At 40.2% G+C, this 20,485-nt stretch overlaps 1 protein-coding gene across 6 annotated transcripts in view; it reads left to right on the top strand.

Moving 5' to 3' along the window:
- The first annotated feature begins 6,516 nt into the window (after positions 1-6,516).
- Nedd4l (NEDD4 like E3 ubiquitin protein ligase) overlaps positions 6,517-20,485 on the top strand; it is a 140,951-nt gene continuing 126,982 nt past the window's right edge. For 2 of the 6 annotated variants that reach the window (XM_015482347.2, XM_015482350.2), the window contains exon 1: positions 6,521-7,925. In XM_015482347.2, the coding sequence (XP_015337833.2) occupies positions 6,792-7,925 (1,134 nt within the window). In that variant the 5' untranslated portion in view covers positions 6,521-6,791. Of the gene's footprint in view, positions 7,926-20,485 lie in introns of all 6 variants that reach the window. The other 4 variants (XM_015482348.2, XM_015482346.2, XM_015482349.2 and 1 more) reach the window with 3 other exon arrangements.

Below are 20,485 nucleotides of genomic sequence, written 5' to 3'. Positions count from 1 at the left end.
TGCTAGACCAGGTGCCTCAGCATTGCTGGATATGCAAATTCTGGGGTCCTACCACAAACCAACTGAACTAAAATTTGGGCATGGGTCCCCAGTCTGTATTTTAACCACCAGGTTGTGATGTGTTGACACCTGAGCGTCATTCACCTAGACAGTAACTTTTTCTCACACCTCAGACCACTGGTCCCCATGAGGAAGCTGCTAGGGCCTGGGACCTAGGTTAGGTCTGAACTTGGCTTGTTTTTTTTTCCTGACTCTAAATGTCCAGATGAGGATCAGTGAGTGCCTCTGGTTACATGTTCTTTAACCAAATCAAGGTTTATAATTTATGGACCAAAGGCAAGATTGACTAATATCTCTATTCATGTAGTAGCACTATTTTCCACTGTGCTGTGATCTTTATTTTTGTATATTGATTATAATCTTAGTATTATCAATATTTATAAGATTTTATGGCATATTTATTTCTGATAGCAAATACAAATTAATATAGTCTTAGTATTTTAGAGTACTCTATGTAATTTTCAGAAATATTCTGGAAGTTGCAAAATAAAAGTTAATTGTTATGGTATAGCTCTAAAGGATAACTCCCAAATTGGTATGAAGCTAACATGATGGGTTGAAAGAATTGCCAGTTACAGATAATTGTTTGATTTTGTGTGTGTGTGTGTGTGTGTGTGTGTGTGAGAGACTGGGAATTGAATCCAGGGCCTCATGAATGCTCTAGAGTAAATGCTGTATCACTGAGCTGTACCCCTAACTATCTAATTATAATTAGATGACTAAAATTGGGGAAATGAGTATATAGGAGTCCTTTTCATGATTTTCCAGAAGGACCTCATTTTTTTAAGTGACTACATCTGAGCTATCCCTGAGTTAGCAATATTAGGGAGTATTAATACACTTAGACTCTTAGTAGATAGTCCACATTCTTCTATAAATTCTTCCAGTACACATCTTGCTAGAAGATTTCAACTTCTCAGGGAAAGAATTTTTGTGATCTGTACAAAGAATTCTGGGACTTGTAGTCAGGCAACCTGAGTTTTAATGTAGACTTTTCTCAAATCTAATTTTGGGTAATCTCTTGACCTTTTGCTTTAGTTTTAGGTTTCTGTTTTGTGTTACCTATAAAATGGAAAGTCTTATTTAAATGAGTACCTATTGAATTTGCCTTCACTAAAAGAAAAACTTCCCACAGGGAAAAGTAAGAAGATGAATAAGATAAAAACTGAATTTTCTAGCTAGATTTTACTATTGTGAACACATTTTGTATACCTCTTAGAAAATCTTTTTATAATCTTTTCAGAATATGTGTCTAGAAAAAAATGACAGGTAAGTTAATTTTAATTCATTGTAGGGAAGATCATCTTTAAAGTTAGAATGTCAGTTTCTTTTTGTCTGTGAAATAAATGATTGGCTCTGGTTGATTAAAAAAAAACTTTATTGAGCATATTATAGGTATGTTAAAATGTTGTCGCTTAGTTTATGAAATTAATACAAACTGGAACATTAAATGATCTTTACATTTTCATTCAGTTTGACTACTTTTTTAAAATGAAAAGTATAATCCAATTAAATCTGAAATATTTTCTTGCAGTGATCCATATGTGAAACTTTCATTGTACGTAGCAGATGAGAATAGAGAACTTGCCTTGGTGCAGACAAAAACAATTAAAAAGGTAGGTTGCCCATCCTTTTTAAAAATTCATTTAAGTCATAATTTAACCCAATGGAATTATGTATTTTGACTGTTGTCAAGTTTATATTTTAAGGTTAAGATGGCACTGTTTTTATTTTAAGCATCTACCAGTATTAAATTTAAATTCTGCATAGACAAAAACTTTTCTTTATTAACCCAAGATACCAATTTTGATTTTTAGTTAAATGTCTGCAGAAACAACATTCTGAAAACAAGTCATTACAATTGGTAATTTTTTTTTTCTTGCCAAGAATATGCTTAATGAAATGGAATTATTTATGTAACTGGCACAAAAGGAATGGTTTAGCCTGAAACAACTATTATCAAAGAAAGCAAAATACTTGCTTCACTACTTGAAAACTTTAAAATATACATGTTTTATTCATATATGTGTACAAGTTTTATTTTTCTGTAGTCACACATTTGTTTCCATAGTTAAAATTGCCTGCCTCCATATTTTTGGATGCATATGTAAAATATATGCAAATATTTACCTCATATTTGAGGGCTTTATGGAAGATGAACGTTTTCTGTCAAAATTGAGTTTGCTCCGTTTTAGATTTAGTTGTAGGTTACTATTACTGTCTCCTCACTGCCTTGCGGGGGTGGTCAGATGTTTAACTCTTGATTCCACACACTTCTTGGGCAGCATTGTGCTTTAAAAATACTGTAACTCTCGAGCCGTGGATCTACAGCCAGGTCTTTCTGTGCAGGGAACAGTAATGCAGGGTGCCCTTGACCTGGCATTGAGACCGGCATTAAAATCTGTTTTGCAAACAGAAGCCGGTATTTTGATTAGTGGGAGGATGCCTGCGAAGGACGGAGGCCATTGTTCCCTGTGTTAGGCGCTATCACTTGTTCTTCAGCAGTGAGCAGGGGCACCTTTCAGGGAAGGCAGCAGGGGCCCTGGTCACCTGCTGGACGCAGAGCCAAGGACCCAGGGCGGCGGCTGGAGACACTGCAATGTTTCCTGTCCCCGGGAGGTCCTCCCCCTCCTTGTGCACGGTGGAGGGCGCAGCTCCGATCCCAGCAGCCTGGTTAGTATGCCTGTGCGTCGTGCCATGCCTGAGCGGAAAAACTGCCCTTGTCGTTGGTCTCCTCGGTTTCCTGGTGGCCCTGTGACTGGTTCTCATTCCTTTCATGCTCTTGGCTTGTTTGCTTCCATGCCTGCCCACCAGTGCGCTTCCGTGGAGCTCCCTCCTGGACACTGCGCCCTGGGCCCAGCCGCCGCCGCTCCCTCCCCAGCCCACAGCCACCCCTGCTCCATTCAAATCCAAAAGTATGGATCCCTATTATTTAGAATTGGGTTGACTGTGGAGTTGCAGATGGAGGAAAAAAATGCTGATTTTTTTTTTTTTACGCCAATTTAGAGTTTTGTATTTTTATGGTGCACTGTACTATTTTATTTTTGCTTCTGTTAAAGGAAATAGGTGGATGAAGGCAAATATTATTTTAAAAATATCTGTAGCTGAGGATGAGGTAGTGAAATTTTGGTTTCAAATTATTATAATTTTTAAAAAATGTTTTTATTTTATAGTTATACATTAATAATTTGATTCATTTTGACATAATCATACATTCATAGAATTTAATTTGCTCCATTTCAGTCTCAGGTACATCCTCTTCCCTTCCCTCCTCCTCCCCCTACTCATAATTTTTGAGATATGCTCATGAATATTAAACCTGTGCAAACCACACATGCACATAGGTGTGTGTTCCTTCATAGAAGGTGCTTTATCTTAGGATGCTGGGCAGTCTGTCTCATTCATACCAAGGGCAAAAGTATCTTTGTCATGCTTTTGTGAGATATGCACATAAAGAGATAACTAGAAGGTAGGAGGGAGGGAGGGAGGAAGACAGAAGGGTAAGTAGGTAAATATTTTTAACCTGGTTATTTGTTTTTGGGGGGAGCATCCTTTTCATTATAACCAGCAGTTTATTATAAAGTCTGATCATCATTGATATTCTTTATAAAATATTGTTCTGATGTCAAATTTATATGTAAAGAATTCAGACTTCCCCAACCTGTTTTATTGCTCTCCAAAATAGCTTTTTAGGAGGGGTGTCAATAAAGTTCATTTCCTTCTTGATAGAATAATTATATTAATGCTAATTTCTTGAAAGGAAATTTTATATTTTCATGCTAATGGCTCTCTTTTGAGTCCCTGGTACTGTTCCTCGTGGTGATAGCATGCAATATGGTTTCATATCTATGAATCATTGGTTTCATAGGTATACTCCCTCCTATTTTAGTTTGTAGAATAGTCTCAAGTAATTGACTAAATTTTGTTTTTATTGCCATTTAAAAATATTTATTAAGAAAAATATTTAGACAAATATGAAGCCTGTATTGTGCTAGTTAACTGTTAGTTTCCAAGACTGTAAAATGTATTAAAAAAATCATTTCTCTTCCAGACGCTGAACCCAAAGTGGAATGAAGAATTTTATTTTAGAGTAAGTTTCTTTTTTTGGTACTAACTTGTTATTGATACCTAGATTGATACATCATAATAAATATTGAGGGAAAACTGTTATATTTTTAATGAGAAATTCCTTTTAATATGAGAAATGTTTGAGTAACCACCTAATGTCTTAAATTTTGCAAGAGAGTGAATAGTGGTCACAAAATCTGCACTGTTTCATCCGAAGATGTTTGGGGAAATAAAAAAAAGTTATCCAAATGCCATATTTTATCGTTGCAACTCTATAAACTTTTCTTCAAAAAGTAAGATCAAATGTAATTTTAAACAATGGTTTATTCCTATATGACATGGATTATGAATTATTTTATAGTTAAACAGGAGTTGAAACATAGAAGCACTAAACAATGCCAATTATGGGGCTTTTACTATAGCTCAGTGCTAGAGCATTTGCCTAACATACATGAAGGCTCTGGGTTTAATCCCCAACACCTCAAATTAACTTTTTTTAAAAAATTACATTCCTAAAGTTAGGAAGGAAATTTTCTGTGATTCAGATATTTAGTATATGTATTTACGTGAGTACTGTAAAATTACTTCTGGAATTTATATGCCACAAAATAAGGTAAAATTTTCCCAATCTTTTCTATTTAATATCTAGAACAGCTATACGTAGAAATGACTGATTTCTGTATTAACTGAGATTTCTGCTTAGTGAGCTTTCCTGGTTGTCGCTGGGTTTTTTTGTTGCCAAAATTTTGGAAATATTAAACTGCTGAGCTATTTACTTAAAAGAAAGTATTTTTCTCCTTAAAATGAAAGTTTTAATAATATCTATATATCTATGGTATTAATAGACGCTCACTTGCAAAAATACACCAGATTAGATCTTCTAATTAATGCAGATTCTCAAAGAACTATATTGCCATTAGACCCACATAATTGTCCTGCTTTCTTTCTTTCAGTTGAGGTAGGATTTTCTGTACTCCAAACTTGGATTACTGTATCCTGCATCTGTTTTCTGTTATGTTCAGAGCTGAAATATGGCACTGATATTTTAATACTTGGTAGATCCTGTGTTCAGCCTCCACCAGATGTATTTTAAATTACTCTGCGAAGTACTGAACAGCTATTGGGGACTATGAGGTGTTATTTGCCCTTAGTTAACTCTCAAATACAGCTTCCTTCTTGTGAAACTCCAAATATTCATACTTCTTATATTTAAATCATATTTATGTGAGTGATAGTACATCCAAAACTTTTTTCAGTGATTCTTGGCTATAAATTCATTTAAAATCTATTTTTGTTAGTGTTTTTGCTTATTTGCTTTCAAAATCTTTGTTTTTGGTCCCTCTGCAAATCTTTGTTGCCACCTATGTACCCAGCTCTTGCTATGGCCTGTGAATTCATTCACTGGTAACTAGCACTTTGCTTCCCAAAGCTTTTGAGCAGATGCAAACCCACCAGCCATTTGTTTGCTCTGTCATGGAGGCTATGGGCCAACCATCGGGCCAAAAACACAAGTGGAGCTCACTGTGCTTATGTGGTCAAATGTAATTTCATTCCATTCTCAGGAAGCAGCCAAGGCCTCCTAACAGTAGACCTGGATTATATCTCTGGCTTTATTGTTTACAGCTTTTCTGACCCTGGAAAAGCCACTAAGCATTCTCACTCTCCCTGGGGGCCTTGTTCCTCACGTAGGAGAGAGAAGTCCTTATGGGTAGAATGTTCCCCTGACATGTGATAATACAAACGAGAACTCCTGGCACCATTTCTCACCATTTGGTAGTTAGTAAATGATACCTGAATCTGAATGATGATATATGGGCTGTTTTGGTTAGGTTTCGGTAAAAACAGAAAGGCAAAAAATATCATTAAAAGCCTAGTAGCTCTGACATTGGCCCCCGCTTGCTGGAAGCAGGGGCATTTGCTTTCTGATTGTCGCTGATGGTTCACAGCCCAGGCCCTGAACAACAGCAGGCCAGACCTGGTTCCAAATCCTGGTTGCCTCATATGCTGTCTCTGGGCTCTTGGGCAAGTTACTTCACCTGCATGATCTCAGCTTCTCATGCATGAAATAAAGGTGATAGTTACATGTCATAGGATTGCTGTGAAGATTGAATGAGACTAGGTATAGTTGATACTTAACAAGGAGATGGTACTTAAAAACTAAGCCCACAATGGTAAATAACTGCTCTTACTGTTTTCATTATTTTAATCATCATCACCACCACCACTAGGTCTAAGAGGTCCCCTCAGGCAGGGACTTTATCTATTGGCATGGGAAGCTTTTGTCCAGCAGATTAGGAACTCTTTAAAGTTGTTCAGAATTATACTTTCTTATTCTAAAAAAAAAAAAATATGAGAGGGAGAGGGGGGAAACTGCACAGAGTCCACAAGCTGGCATTGGAGGGGGAGAGCACGGTCATGTGGTTCTGGCCATCCTACCCTCTGTCACAGTGTAGATGAGAGCTTTTTGCTCTTATCCAATCATGCCTGGAATGCCGCTTGCCACTTGGGCTATTTCTGCTATCTGTCGCTCTTGGTGCGGCAGTGCTAACAGTTTGGCAGATGGGACACTTTTTCTTGGAGTTGGTGTCGTTGGTTTTTGACTTCTGGCAGTGCTGGGCTTGTTGTTGCCGCTCGCCCTCTCCCTCCCGGCCCCCCTGGTCACCATGGCCCATCGGCTGCGGTTTCATTTTGGCTCTAGTCGCAGCAACACAGCCCCCGAGTCAGAGATCCTAGACCAGGAGAGAGAAGACGACTTTTTCATGGCATTCCACACCCTCCCGCGGAGGAGCGGCCCGCACCCTTTCGCCCAGAACGGACGGGAGGACAGTGGCAGTGGCCTACAAGAAGGCGTGGGCGCACTCAAGCGCAGCACGTCCATGTTCATCCCGCAGCTGCTCACGGGCATTGACGCCCGCCCCACCCGCAGCTCATCGGTGCAGATCTCCCTGCAGCGCAAGGCCGCTGATGGTGCCACCGACGGGTGCGGGCCACCAGAAGGCCCTGATGACCGACCCCCGAGCACTGCCTCCGACTTCGGGGACCAGGTTACCACCGCCTTGGCCACAAGAGCCTCGTCTCAGAGCAGCTCTCAGGACCCCTCACCAGGGGACACCCCCGGGAGCTCCCCTCCAAGGGCAGCCCGAGACCCAGGGCCCCAGGTCAATGGCACATGTGGCCGCCGCGTGCGATGCCCTGGTCCAGCCAACAGCACCGAGGAGGCCACCCCTGGCCTTCGCATCCAGCACCGAGCCTCCAGTGCAGATGTGCGCCAGGTGCGGCTGCTGCCTTTGGGCCCCGACGGCCAGTCAGGCCCGGCTGCGCCTGAACCCAGGCGTTGGTCCTTGCAGCATGTTCCAGATGCTTCTGGAAGCTCTGGGAAACGGTGCTTTGTCTTCCAGTTGCAGCAGCCCCAACCAGGTGCTCCAGGACTGGGCGGGGACTTCAATTTTGGCTTCACCGGCACAAAGGGCGACAGGTTGGTGAGGTATCCCCGTATTCGGCTAGAGAGGAGCACTTCTTATCCTACCCAGCCCCGAGCAGGGCGGGGGAGCCCTACAGAAGACCGAGGAGCCCCAGAGGCGCCACCTCGGGCTGGCAGGATGGCTCCAGAGATTCGTAGGACGAATTCCATGGAGAGGACTCCACAGGGTCAAGGGTGCACGTTTAAGATCAGGCAAGATCAAAACGCAGGGCAGCAGCATTTCCGAATTCTTGTTACTCGGGGACCTGATGAAGACCCCCAGAATCCCGAGGAGGAGAATATCAAGAGCCCTACTTCCCCAGGAGCCAGTGCCCTGGTAAGTCCGTGTTTAAGTGTGCAAGTCATTCAGAAAGGAAGTTTCCTACTCAGTTTTTCTGCGGCATAATTGAAATAAACTTCATCCTGTGTTGCGGGAGTTTCCCTGTTTCTAGCCTGTGGAACCCAACGTTTGGCCCCTTTCTGGAATGATGATTTGCGATCCAGTGTTTGGTAGAGATCCATGAATACTAGTTAGCCTTTTATAAAATATCTTTGCTTTAGGTCCTCAAAGTTAAAGAGCTCTGTTTTAGAAATCTAAGAAAAACTCTCTCTCTCTCTCTCTCTCTCATTTTTCCTTCTGAATAAAAGCCTTTTAAAAAAATTATTACTTAAAATTAGATTGACCAAAAACAAAAACAAAAAAGTCAGTGCCAGAACATGTTGATGTTGGAAAGCATTTTTAAAGCCATTTGCTAATACAGCCACGGACAACACTTTAAAACAAAACAATCAGTTCTGATAAAAATGAGAGGGTATTATAAGACTCTAGTTTTTCCTCTTAATGATTAAGTGTATATAAAGTTTGGTTCTTCCTAATGGCCTTTTTGCTGTAGAGGATCGTGACAAGTCCTTGTTACATAATTTATTGTCTTGATTTTTGTCTCATTAGGTAATACAGAGCAAGAGTAGTGTCACTTTGGGGACAGTGAAAGATGTGTTTTTGAAGCATATTGGCTAATGGACCAAGGTTAGGGGAAGGTGTGACAGGGACTCATTAATGGTCAGGTTGCATGGCAGTGCAACTTAACACTGCCCACTGGAGTGCCCAAGCCAAGGATGCTGTGTACAGCCTGGTAAGCGCCCTCCAGCTGTGCACACAAACACTTTGCCGGAGATTCTGGCTCTGCTGTGCCTGTGTTCTCTCTAGCTCCCTTTCAGTGAAATGGAACACAGAAAGACGGCTGCCAACTCCTCCAGCATATGATGACTCTGCAGCTTTCAGAGTTTGAGAGCGGGATGAAAACTTTAATCAGGTTTTCTCTTTACTGGTAATCACTAGCCATCAAGGGTTTTCTTAAAGAACAAGCACCTTATATTTTGAATTGGCTATTTTTTTTCCTGAACTCCATGTGATTACTAGTTGTGGGGTGTGATGATGAAATGTCTAGAGGACTTTTTGTTTGGATTACATCTGAATTGTCTTTCAAAGCAAGGGGCTGATATTACTCTAGAATTATGTGGTTCTAAACTGCTTTTGTTCAGAAATGTTTCGACTTAAGTGAACTTTATCATTGCTTCAACATTGTTTCTCACATTTTGAAGGTATAATCAGATGCTAAATGCAAATGCATTTTTTCTTCATTTCTCTCATTACATAAGTACTTTCTTTTGTTACCTCAAACCAATTTTAAGGAAATAACTTTATTTTGGTCTGAACTCATGACACCTATTATACAGCTATACAAATTGCAAAAGAGTTTTGATAGGATAGCAGCTTGTAACCCACCCCAAGAAATTATCATAATAGTTGTAGACCTTTTGTTCAGCACAATTCCATATTGAACTTAGACCACCTACTGCATCAAGATTGAATGTTCAGTTATATTACTGAACACTTAAATTACTTTGCAGTTCAGATGTTGAAGACAAGTGCATTTATATGATTAAAATCTCATTTGGTGTAGGGCTTGGAGGCATACACTGGCAATTCCAGCTACTTGGGATTCTGAGGCAGGGGGATAGCAAGTTAGAGGCCAGCCTCATTATCTTATCAACTTAGTGAGACCCTGTCTCAAAATTTTTAAAAATAAATATCTAGAGATATAGCTCAGTGGGTAGGACACTCTGGTTAATGGTCAATGCCCAGTAACTGTGTGGGGGGGGGGACCTCTTTTTTAAATCTCATGTCGGGTGGAGTTCCTAATGTAATTACAAATTAAATAAACCAAAAACTTTGTTACAAGTTTTTTTCTAATGTGGAAGGACTATGCTGTGGAAAGCAAATGTCTACAAAGTTACAAATATAATTTCTGGAATAAAGAGGTGGTTATGGAGAATAAATTCTATCTAGTGAATGGGGTGTGTGTGTGTGCATATATACACACACACACATGTACATAAATTATGACATGGTAAGCTGGTTTTCTCTTAAGAAAGCTTTTTTTTTAAAATCAAAACTGGTAATAAAACTATCTGTTCCATTCAGCAATTCTGTGCCTGATTCGTATGGACCCAGGGCTGTTAGGCACAGGCAGCAGCTGCCATGGCCTTATTTATCTCGAAGGAAAACATTCACTTGGGCGTCTGCAGTCTGGCTGCCACCAGACCTTTTCGGCGTTTCAAATATCTGCTGCTGGATCAGAAGGGCATTTCATTATTAAATTTGCATGAAACATCATCTAAAATCCATTACAATCTGGTTTTGGAATGATATGGGAAATCTTTTTTGATTTGGGAATACCTTTCAGGATTCCTTTTACAAATGTGTTCAAATTTCATAAGTTGCGCCTTAGATCTTACTACAAGATTAAGTTGCTATGTGCTTTTATCTGTCTTTGCCTTTTAGACATTCTGCCATGGCTAAATCTAAGATGCAACATGACTCCAAAAACTGAACCAGCTAGATTCTTAGAAAAAATACAGGGGAACCTATGTGATGATAGATTTCTACCAGATCAGCCACCATCAGTAAAGCTGAATTGGTTCTTCCAGTCATCAGTGATAATCAGCTAAAATAATTCAGAAGTCTTAAAATACCTGTTCAATGCATGATGTTATTCCTATTCATTTAACAAATAACTTAATTGTCTTAAATGAGTTCTTGGATTATTTTGTTTGATTTTAAACCTCTTAACTGCCTTAGAGTTATTCTGAAGAAGCTGGGTCAACCTTTAATAGCATGTGTGCCCCCTTTGGACACTGTCCTGTGCATAATAACTGCTAAGCTTTGCATTTTACAAGCCTGGGGAGCCAGTTTTCTAATTCCATTAATATTAAGTGTTTAAAGGTCTACTGTGTATTACACTAGTTAATTGAAAAGTTTTACATACTGTCACAATTTGTTGCCGACACAAGAGTTTTCAAGGTAAATGGAGGAAGGAAGACCCACAGGGTAAAACCAAGAATTATCACACCTACTTCCCACACTAATAGGAAGGCAGTGTCCTCTCCATTCCTTCCCTTCCAGGTGCTCTGAGCTTTCCAGTATCCTCAGTGGGCATGTTTTGGAGAATAAATTCTATCTAGTGAATGGGTTATGTGAGTGTGTGTGTGTGTGTGTATGTACATAAATTATGACAAGGTAAGCTGTGTTTTTATTTGGAGGGAATTTTAGTTTGAGTGTTTCAGAAAATATACATATAGTAAGATATATATGCCTATGCATAATATACACATTTATAATCATATATACACATGTAATGCACACATGTGAATGTGTAATAAACACGTGTATGCATGATAGACATATGTGACTGATACATAAATGTATCTATGATACACACATACGTAATAGATAATATACGTGTGTATGCATAGTACATGCATGCAATGCACACCTATATGTATAATACACCTGTGAATAATACATGTATGCATAATAGACATAATAGGCACACGTGTATGATGCACATGTGCATGTATAATGCACATGCATGTCTAATACACACATGTATGAAAGATACTCATGTATAATAAACACATGTATAACAATGCATGTATATGCTATACATGTATATATAAGACACATGTACGTGTAGTAGACACATATATAACGCATATTTATATAATGCACACACACATTTGCATGATTTAAAAAAGCATGGTTCAACAAGCAGTTTTAATGCTTCTTGGGATGTGACTTTTTGCTGAAAAGTTTGGAGGTAACTCATTTTGATACCATGCACCACTGATCTAATGGAAGAGATGGTTTTGGGGACCCAAAAAGCAGCTTTGGCCAATTACTGGCTTTGGGTCCTTGGGTAGCTACTCCCTTTTCAGTCTAATGAGAACAAAATGTCCAGTTTTCAGGGTTCCTTCACCAAAAACCAACCAAACAAACCCAGCTCCTGGGTTGCTAGCCAGGCTTAGATAGGTCTGAATGAGGCAGCATCTATAGCAGCACCTGGTCATGAGCTAAGCGTACAAGTCCTTACCCTACGAAGTTAATCAGGTTGGCTTGAACAGTTTTTGATCCTCATGGCATTAAACACAAGGACAGCATGCATTTATGAAATGTTAACTTTAATAACCAGCTTTGATGTCTTTTCTGCCACCCTCTGGTCATTCATCTTTGTCCTTGACACTGCCCTGTGGTGATGTCGTCCTTGAAAAGAATTGACTTGTGAGCTATGCTTCGTAGAAGAGGATCATTGATAATATTTGCAATATTAATTTTTTGAAACCTGAAAAACATTTAAACTGCATTTCCTACATAGATTTACCATGTTATTTTGCTATATATAATTGGTTTCCAGTGATTTAGGTTTGTTTTCTGTATGAAATTTTTACATCATATGACTTAAACACAAGGAAGATATGTGGGGAATATGCTTTATTAGATCCTTCCAAAGGGTTTTCATAAATGTCACAGCTGCTTTGGCCACACCTGGAGGCAGAGTTCTTGGTCATTGAAATTTCCCATTTTATAATACATATCAGTAAGAAATTTTCTGTCCCTACATAATAGTTAACAAGACCAGAAGGAATTTATTCTGTGTCAAAATCACTTTAAAATTTTATAAGTGTTGAATGTTTCTGAAGTTGATGGATATTTTTGTGTAGTCAAGCCTAATCCAAGTGGTAATGCTACTTGTGCCAACTTCAAATGATCAAGCAGACTTTTAAATAAAAATAATTGCATATTATTATTGGTAAGAGAAATTAGCCTAAAGACTTTTTTTCCTTTTAACTCTTAATTACACCGCCAAGACATTTGCAAAAGGGAAAAAATAAAATTCATTGATGGTGTTGAAACTGTTGATTCGGTGCATGGGTACCAGAATATCTGTTTCTTTTGCAAATGTCAAAAGAAGCTTGGGAAAACCCAATCCAGAATTAGCTGGTGATTATTCAGAGCTTTTTTTTTTTTATCATATCTGCCATCTTCTAGTTCTTCTAATTCTCGCCAAGCAGCATAGCATTTATTCCTTATCCTCTATAAGAGAGCACACCAAAACAGAGCCCACCTGCTATGTATATTCCTCTCCAGATTGAGAAATTGAATAGGACTAAAAGGATGGAGGGTAGAAAATATTAGCTAAAATATTTGAGTTTCTGGACCAAAGGAGACTATGGAAAGGTTTTTAGGAACAATCTTGACTCTGTGTAGCATGAATGCATAATATTCTCAGTGGAATTTCCTTTAAAAAATAATAATAATCTCATGGTTATTCTGTTGTGGCCTGCTTGGGCGGCCTGGGATACAAAGGAGGATAAGTAAATAAGTGTGACAAGTGGCCTGTTGTGAGTGGGCCTGAAAGTAAGTCCCTGATGGCCTGGCTGTTGTTGTGTTGTGTCCTGAGCCTGAGTGTCCCTAGGATAACCATATTATAACAGGAAGTTTAGTTTTCAGGATGGAGGAGGGGAGTAGATTAAATTTCAAGAAGCTTGCTTTTTATACATGGCTCATTTTAGGCAGCATAGCCTGTTCTGACACTTCTGAATCAAGTGTTTAAATCTTTCCATGAAGGCCATGAAATGAAGGTATCAGAAGCTGGAAGGAAGGAGCCCTGCTTTCTTAGGTTTTGACAGTTGTTGCTACATTTTGAATTCAGTTACTTTATATCAGCTCCTTCAGTGCCTGCCCAGCCTACCTAGTTCTTTAAAACCATTCTACGTGTCTGTTAATGTTGATTATTATGCCATGTACTCGGGAGAATTGACAAAACTCTGCCAGGTAGCAAGAGACCAAAGATTTCCCAGGAAGTTCTGCCTTTCCCAGGTCCCTAGAGTTACACGCTCAGTTTTTATAGATTACAGCAAGTCCAGTGGCTTTTACTTCCCCATGTAGTAACTTTGAGGCATCTGTTGCCAGCCCCGGGGCATCCTTCATCATCTTGTCTACCTCTTTCTGGGAGGTTGGCCAGGGTCTCAGTAAGCTTGAAAGTCCTTGATGATTCAAATAGTTCCTGATAGATTTGAAGTCCCTTTCTATAGGTCAGTCAAGAATTGTACTCTTAAAACATAATTAGTGACCCATATGTCATAATTGATTTGTTTCCTTCAAAGACTTCTTTTAAAGGTTCATAATCATAGGCCTTGAGAGTTTTTCTCATATTCTTTTAAAATGCAGGACCAGGCATTTACCTCTTGATAAGGAGGAAACAAATGACTTTGGTCCAGATTTTTACAATTGAGTTGAATAGAAAAGTTGAGGTGGAATAGAAATATAGAAATGTACTTTCTAAACTCCAACCAAAACTACCTACCACTTCTTCAAACCTGGGAGGTTTTTGTTGGTTTTTGTTTTAGTTGTAGATGGAGGTAATACCTATATTTTTAAAAATATTTTAAGATGTCGATGGACCTTTATTTATTCTTACATGGTGCTGAGGATCAAACCCAGAGCCTCACACGTGCTAGGAAAGCACTCCACCACAGAGCTACATCCTGAGCCCCCAAACGTGGGAGTTCTTCCAGGCTAAGAGTTTCATTGCAGAACTGACTTATCCCCTGGCTTTCTTAAGGAATGTGGTCCCCAGTTGAACACAGTAAACTAACAGAACGCTCTGAAATTCTTTGGTATCAACTTCCCTGTGAGTTAAAATAGTTTTAGCATAGTATTTGATATGATCTTATTAAAGATATACTAAATTGTGACATAGCTATAAACTTGATTAAAGATATACTAAATTGTGACATAGCTATAAACATTTTTAGTTTCAATGTTTAAAGTGACTTAACCTCTTTTATTAGTAGAAATTGTTTTTTTTAAAAATCATGATCCAATGCTGAATACACCCATCAGCACGTATTATTGGGGAGCCCAGATGCCAAGGCTCAGGACGTCTTGTGCCTGCACCCTGCATTGAAATTACATTAGCAAAAGGTATGCCTGCTTTCCATCCCATAGGATGGCGGTTTTCTCCAGCTAATGTATGCAGGAGTTGTTTATTTTAATTTCATAAAATAGTGTTGCTTTGAATTGTTATGTAGTCCAGTTCCTTTAATTTTAAACATGAAAGAATATGAGGGTATAACTTTGGCAACGTAGGGGATATTCTTTTTGTCTCAAATATCCAATAATTTTAATAACTGCTGCATGTGAAGTGTTGACCTTCTTGATAGTGGAGATAGACATTTGGGAACCTGGTTTGTAGAGCTTTCAGGATCACAGATAGGACAGCTGAATTTGTGAGGCCCATCCAGAGAAAGCCTTTGTTCCTGGGAGCAGGCTCTAAGCAAGCCTGACACCCAACAGGCAGCGAGTGACAGACTGCTTTCACACTGGCCAGAGAGGCAGGAGTGATGTCATGGAGTTTGGAACTGCATCCTGAGAGAACCAGATTTATCTCAGTGGGGTCAATAAGAGAAGCCCTGATGGAGGACTGAAAGTAGAAGTGACTGCCAGAGATGTGACTGTGTTTGCCCAAGAATTGCCTTATTCGTGATTAACAGGTATCATGTAATCATTTTGTACTGTGAAACGTCGCTGAAGAATTTTTGGGTGTAGCTTTCGGCAGGAACACCCCTCTGCTTTTCATCCGCTGGTTGCAGTCTTAGATGAATTTCTTTCTTCCCGGCACCCTCTTCAGAGATGATCTCTACATGCCTGCCTGGGCTGGGTTGAACAGCAAGAGATACCAGCACTCAATTCCTGCCATCGGATGGTGTAGCAGATAACTGTCACCTTTATTGCAATATTGTACTGTAGGAGCATAACTCAGAGATGAGCAAGTTTTCCTTGTAGGGTTGACAGTTCACTGTTTATATGTGCAGTGGAGAATTTATCCTGAAGAACTAAAGAAATGAATATTTTAAATACTTCCTGCAGTTCTACTTGTTTGTAATGACATTTATATAAGAAAATACTGATCTTTGCCCTGCATTAGGAGTGGGAAATGTTATCTTAACTATTTAGAGTTCATATATTTAAATCATATACATTTAGACTGAACAACAACAAAACACCTCACCAAGCGTCAATTAAGTTCATGGTTAAAATTTACAACTTTTATTTAAAATGTGCCACATCATAGAATAAGAAGCAGTTAAAATTGAAGGATGGTAAAATCCTAATATTAGAAGCAGAAAAGGAAATCACAAAGAAAAGTTGGACAGGATAAGCCATATAAAAATATTAGACTTCTGAAAAAGGAAAACAATAGTTGTTTTTCTGAATGTATTATTGAATTTCTCATATAGTATATCTTTTGGTACCTATAATCCTATATGCATATTTTTGCCAGTGAATTCTTATCTATGTATTAAAAGTTCTAGTAAATATTGTAAAAATGCTGAGCTTCCCTACGCTTCTGACTTTCTCATCCCTGCTCTAGGAAATACATGTGTGTCAGGAACACAAGGATAACAATGGAGGCAGAAAAAACCAGCTCTAACTTGCACCTTTTGCACCTTTTATGTTACAAAAACTAACATAATAAAAATGTAGAATTAGAGAATGAAAATAGTACATTGAAGTTGCTAGTGGCAGTATTCATGGATATGACTTCAGAAGGATTTTTAAACACTTAAGGTCAATTATAGGTTCTAAAACTCCTGAGTTTTGAAATGAAGTGAATTGAAACAAAGTTACAAATCTAGGCAGAAGCCTTTATTAAGATGTTTATTCTCTGCTTTTAATGTAGGTTTGCTTTCCATAAAGTAGATGGATGGAGAGAAATCTTTTTCAAAGTACCAGCTGCTATTACATTGGCTTGATGATTGTGCAGTAACATCCAGGTCTAAGCTGTTACACCTTTTGAAAAATGAATGCCCTTTCAGTCTTTCCTTCAATGTATCTGTCACCTAGAATTTTAAAATTTGAAATTCTCATTTCAGCTCAGACATATATGGAATAGGTCAACTAGTATTTGATGTGTCACATTGTTTTTACTTACAAAAACCCTACTGTCACAAGGATATGCTTCTCTGAAGCTTATATAATTATTTAAAATATTCTAATTGTCAGGAATTAATCTCCTACATTTATATTGCCACTTAATCCTGGAACTTAATTTTTTTAAAATGTCGCCACGTTTCATATTTTTAAATCAAGAGACTCATATTCTTTGAATGAAGGCCCATGGCCTGATGGTATAATGCTAGAATCACTTGAGAAAATATAACTGAGAAAGTTCCCAAGGAATTTGAGGCTTTGGGTCTCTAAGATGACCTCTGAAAAAGAGGTTAGCTGTTTCATGGCAGGGAGATGTTGGACATTTTAAACTTTGGAAGAGGGTAACTAGACTTTGGGGGGTGTGAGGCTCATTCCTATACCCAAGAAGCAGGTTATTTTGTGAGAAAACAGGAGCTATGCACAAACAAGCTGTTATCTTGAGTGGTTTGCTGGGCCCAGAGAGCCCCGATCTAACCCAAGAACGGGAAAACCAGAAAACAATACTGGCCAAATGGAGGGTGCCCGGGTTACACTGCAGCAGGGACTCCGACTTAGCCATAATCCAGTGAAGGTCTTTCTGCGACTCTCCAGAAGCCAGACTTACCGAAAAAGCTTGGAAAAGGGGACATAGAAAGAAACGAGAAGCACATAGTTGCTTAATCTAGAAAAATACCTTGATATCTAGGGGAATAAAAAGCTTAGGGTCTTTTCTCATCAAGCACTAAGGAGGGGTATTCTTTTTGAAAGAAGGTTGTGTTGTATGTATGTGTGGTTTTAAATGAAAGGGAGAAATCTATAGTTGGACCCTTCCCCACTCGCTAGTACCTCTGTATTGAACAGCCCTCATCTGAAGAGCTCGGGCAATGAAGTAAAGATAGATCCCACCCTAATGTCCATGTCCTCAGAAAGGAGCAGAGAGAACCTGGGTGGTTTGAGGTGTTAATGATCTATCCCAGTGCCTGTGTATTTTGGGTGTCTGGGTGAAGGAGATGGTCATGTGATTCTGACTCATGCAATCATATTTATTTAAACCTTGCCTAAAAATCCCCCTGTTGAGATGGGGGTGTAGCTCAGTGGTAGAGCACTTGTTTAGTATGCACAAGGCCCTGGGGTCCATCCCCAGCACAGGGGGGGAAATCCTCCTTTCTCATAGAGGGAACTTTTTTTTTGGCTGCTTGAACAAATGGGTGGAACTTCCCTGGGTGGCCCTCTGGAGATCCATCAGACAGCTCCATAGATGATGTATAAAGAGTCGCTAAAGGAATTTGGTGAGCTCCCAACTGCCTGCCAGGTCCCTTGCCCCATTCTGGGTACACAGCAGAGAATAGAAGAAACCTGTCGTCTTGTCGCTTACATTCTGGTAACAGGGAGGCAGGTGAACAGAATAAGTTGCGAGAATTACCGTGAGATGAGGAAGAGTGTTAGAGAATGGAGTGGGGGGCTGTGGAGTGGGCCAGGTTGAGGCGTACGAGGGAGAGCCACAGACGGCCTCCCTTAGGTGATATGGGCAGGCCGAGAGGATGGCCAGGAGGAAGGAGATGATGGCTGACTGAGGGATGGGTGAGTGCGAAGGTCTTGCACTTTCCTGTGCCTAGAGAGTAGGAGGAATGGCAAGGATGTGCTGGAGTTGGGTGAACAGGGACAGAGGTGCAGCTCGTAAGGAGGAATGGTCCTGGTCAGAAAGGCCCCTGTGGAGTGGTGTGGGGGCAGAAGGGAACAGGAGGGGTTTGAGAAGAGGAAGGACAGACCACACTGGCCCCCATACTGATGGGGAAGGCAACACAGGAGGAGCTGGGAGCCAGCTGGAGAGGCTATTGTAGTAGGTCATTTTGCCTCAAGGGTGGCAGAGCCTGGTCCCTGGTCTGTGCTATGCATGCACACTCACACACACATCCCCCCTGGATGCCAGGGATAATTTGCAGTTCTCTCAGGAGTTCTCTCACTTAGCTCTTAGCCTGTCTTTTTCATGTTGCAATGCCTAGAAAATGGGAAGCTTTTGTGCTCCCTAAGGAAGGGTTATTTCAAGATGCTTTCTGCTGCTTGTGTCATGCCAGGACGGGGGTGGATGTATTTTTGTAGCTTTGTACCAGAGAGTCTGCTTCTGATTTGCAGATTGCATTTATTATAAGACATATTGTCCATTGATGAATAATGTGTGGGCTACAAAGCAGATCCACAGCTTTTAAAATAGCTCATTTATCCTGCAAGCTTCACCCTGAGAGAGGCAGACCTTTTGGGGGTGTTTCCCGAGGGCAAGGTTTTTGCATGTTTTCCTCAGATCATGGGGTCATTGGGTTTTGTCTCCTGGTTTGTCATGCATTTTCTGGATTGGCAGAGGATGTGAGGATGAGCACATGCACACAACCTCAGTTATGGAGAAGACATGAATAGAGGTGGGCAAGGGAATTTTAAGTCACTGCTAAGGAAACAGGTGCTCCTTTGTCTCAGCTGTTGAAGATTTTCCTTGTAATATAGATTTAAACAAAGGAGAGGAGCAGACATCACCCTCTGGATTGAAGTTCTGTGGGCGTCATACAGTGGCTACAGACAGGTCTTCCTCAGATTTCCTTGAACTGAAGAAATGAGGCTTGTGCAGAGGTTCTGCATTTGGGCTGCAGGAGGGTTTCCATGAGGGAGGGGAGTGGTCCTTCCAGCTCAGGGGCACACCAAGGTCTTGGGCAGAGAAGAGCATTAAGAGACTGAGATCCTCCCGTACCGCACCTGAACCTTCAGCTCAAGGGATCTTCCCTTGCTGTCAGTGGCCAGGTGATATGTGCTGGAATGTTGGTGTGTGTTGCCAGGCACAACAGATGCAGGAAGATTTGGCTAAAGTGAGGAAGGGGGGAAGAAGCGGGGAGGGAGAGTGGGAGGCAGTGTGTTTGGGAGGCAGCAGTAGTGAGATACCTATAGAATACAGATCCAGGTTTAATAAGTCATTGCTTTAAAACTCTCAAGATGGCAGGCCCATGTACATGTTTCAGAGTATTGAAGGGCTTTTTGGTTTCCCCACCCTGCATTCAGAATGGTGTTTAAATGGTTTGATGGAGCAGAAAGGATTAAGTATTAACCTTCTGCCCCCTGCAAGTCACTGGTAGTCAGACTTTTTCATTTTATTGATATTTCTGCCAATTAACAGGTTGATCTGTTAGTGAAATAGAATCTAACAAGGAGTGCAAAATGGATAAAAGTAATTTTACTGATTTTGATTGTCCAACCATGATGAAAGCTCTCAGAGACAGAGTGGATTTATTGATTGTGGAGGGGTGAGGGTGCATGCCACCAGGAGGTTCCCTGGGTGACACTGATATGCATCAGGGCTGAGAATGACTAGCTTAAGAAGTTGATGCCACTAACAACCTAAGAATCTTTTGAGTGAAACTGTTGGTGCAGATACTGATTCTGGAGGCTAGTCTTGTGCCTCCTTTATCACCACCAACTCTACATTTTGTAGAGTTGGGGTGCAGGAGGGTTTCCATGAAGGGAGCGGAGGAGCGGTCCTTCTAGCTCACAGGCACACCAAGGTCTTGGGCAGAGAAGAGCATTAAGAGACTGAGATCCTC

Source organism: Marmota marmota, unplaced genomic scaffold (genome assembly GCF_001458135.2).
Source record: "Marmota marmota marmota unplaced genomic scaffold, marMar, whole genome shotgun sequence".
Lineage (NCBI taxonomy): Eukaryota > Metazoa > Chordata > Mammalia > Rodentia > Sciuridae > Marmota > Marmota marmota.
This window is presented reverse-complemented; position numbering and strand designations above follow the sequence as displayed.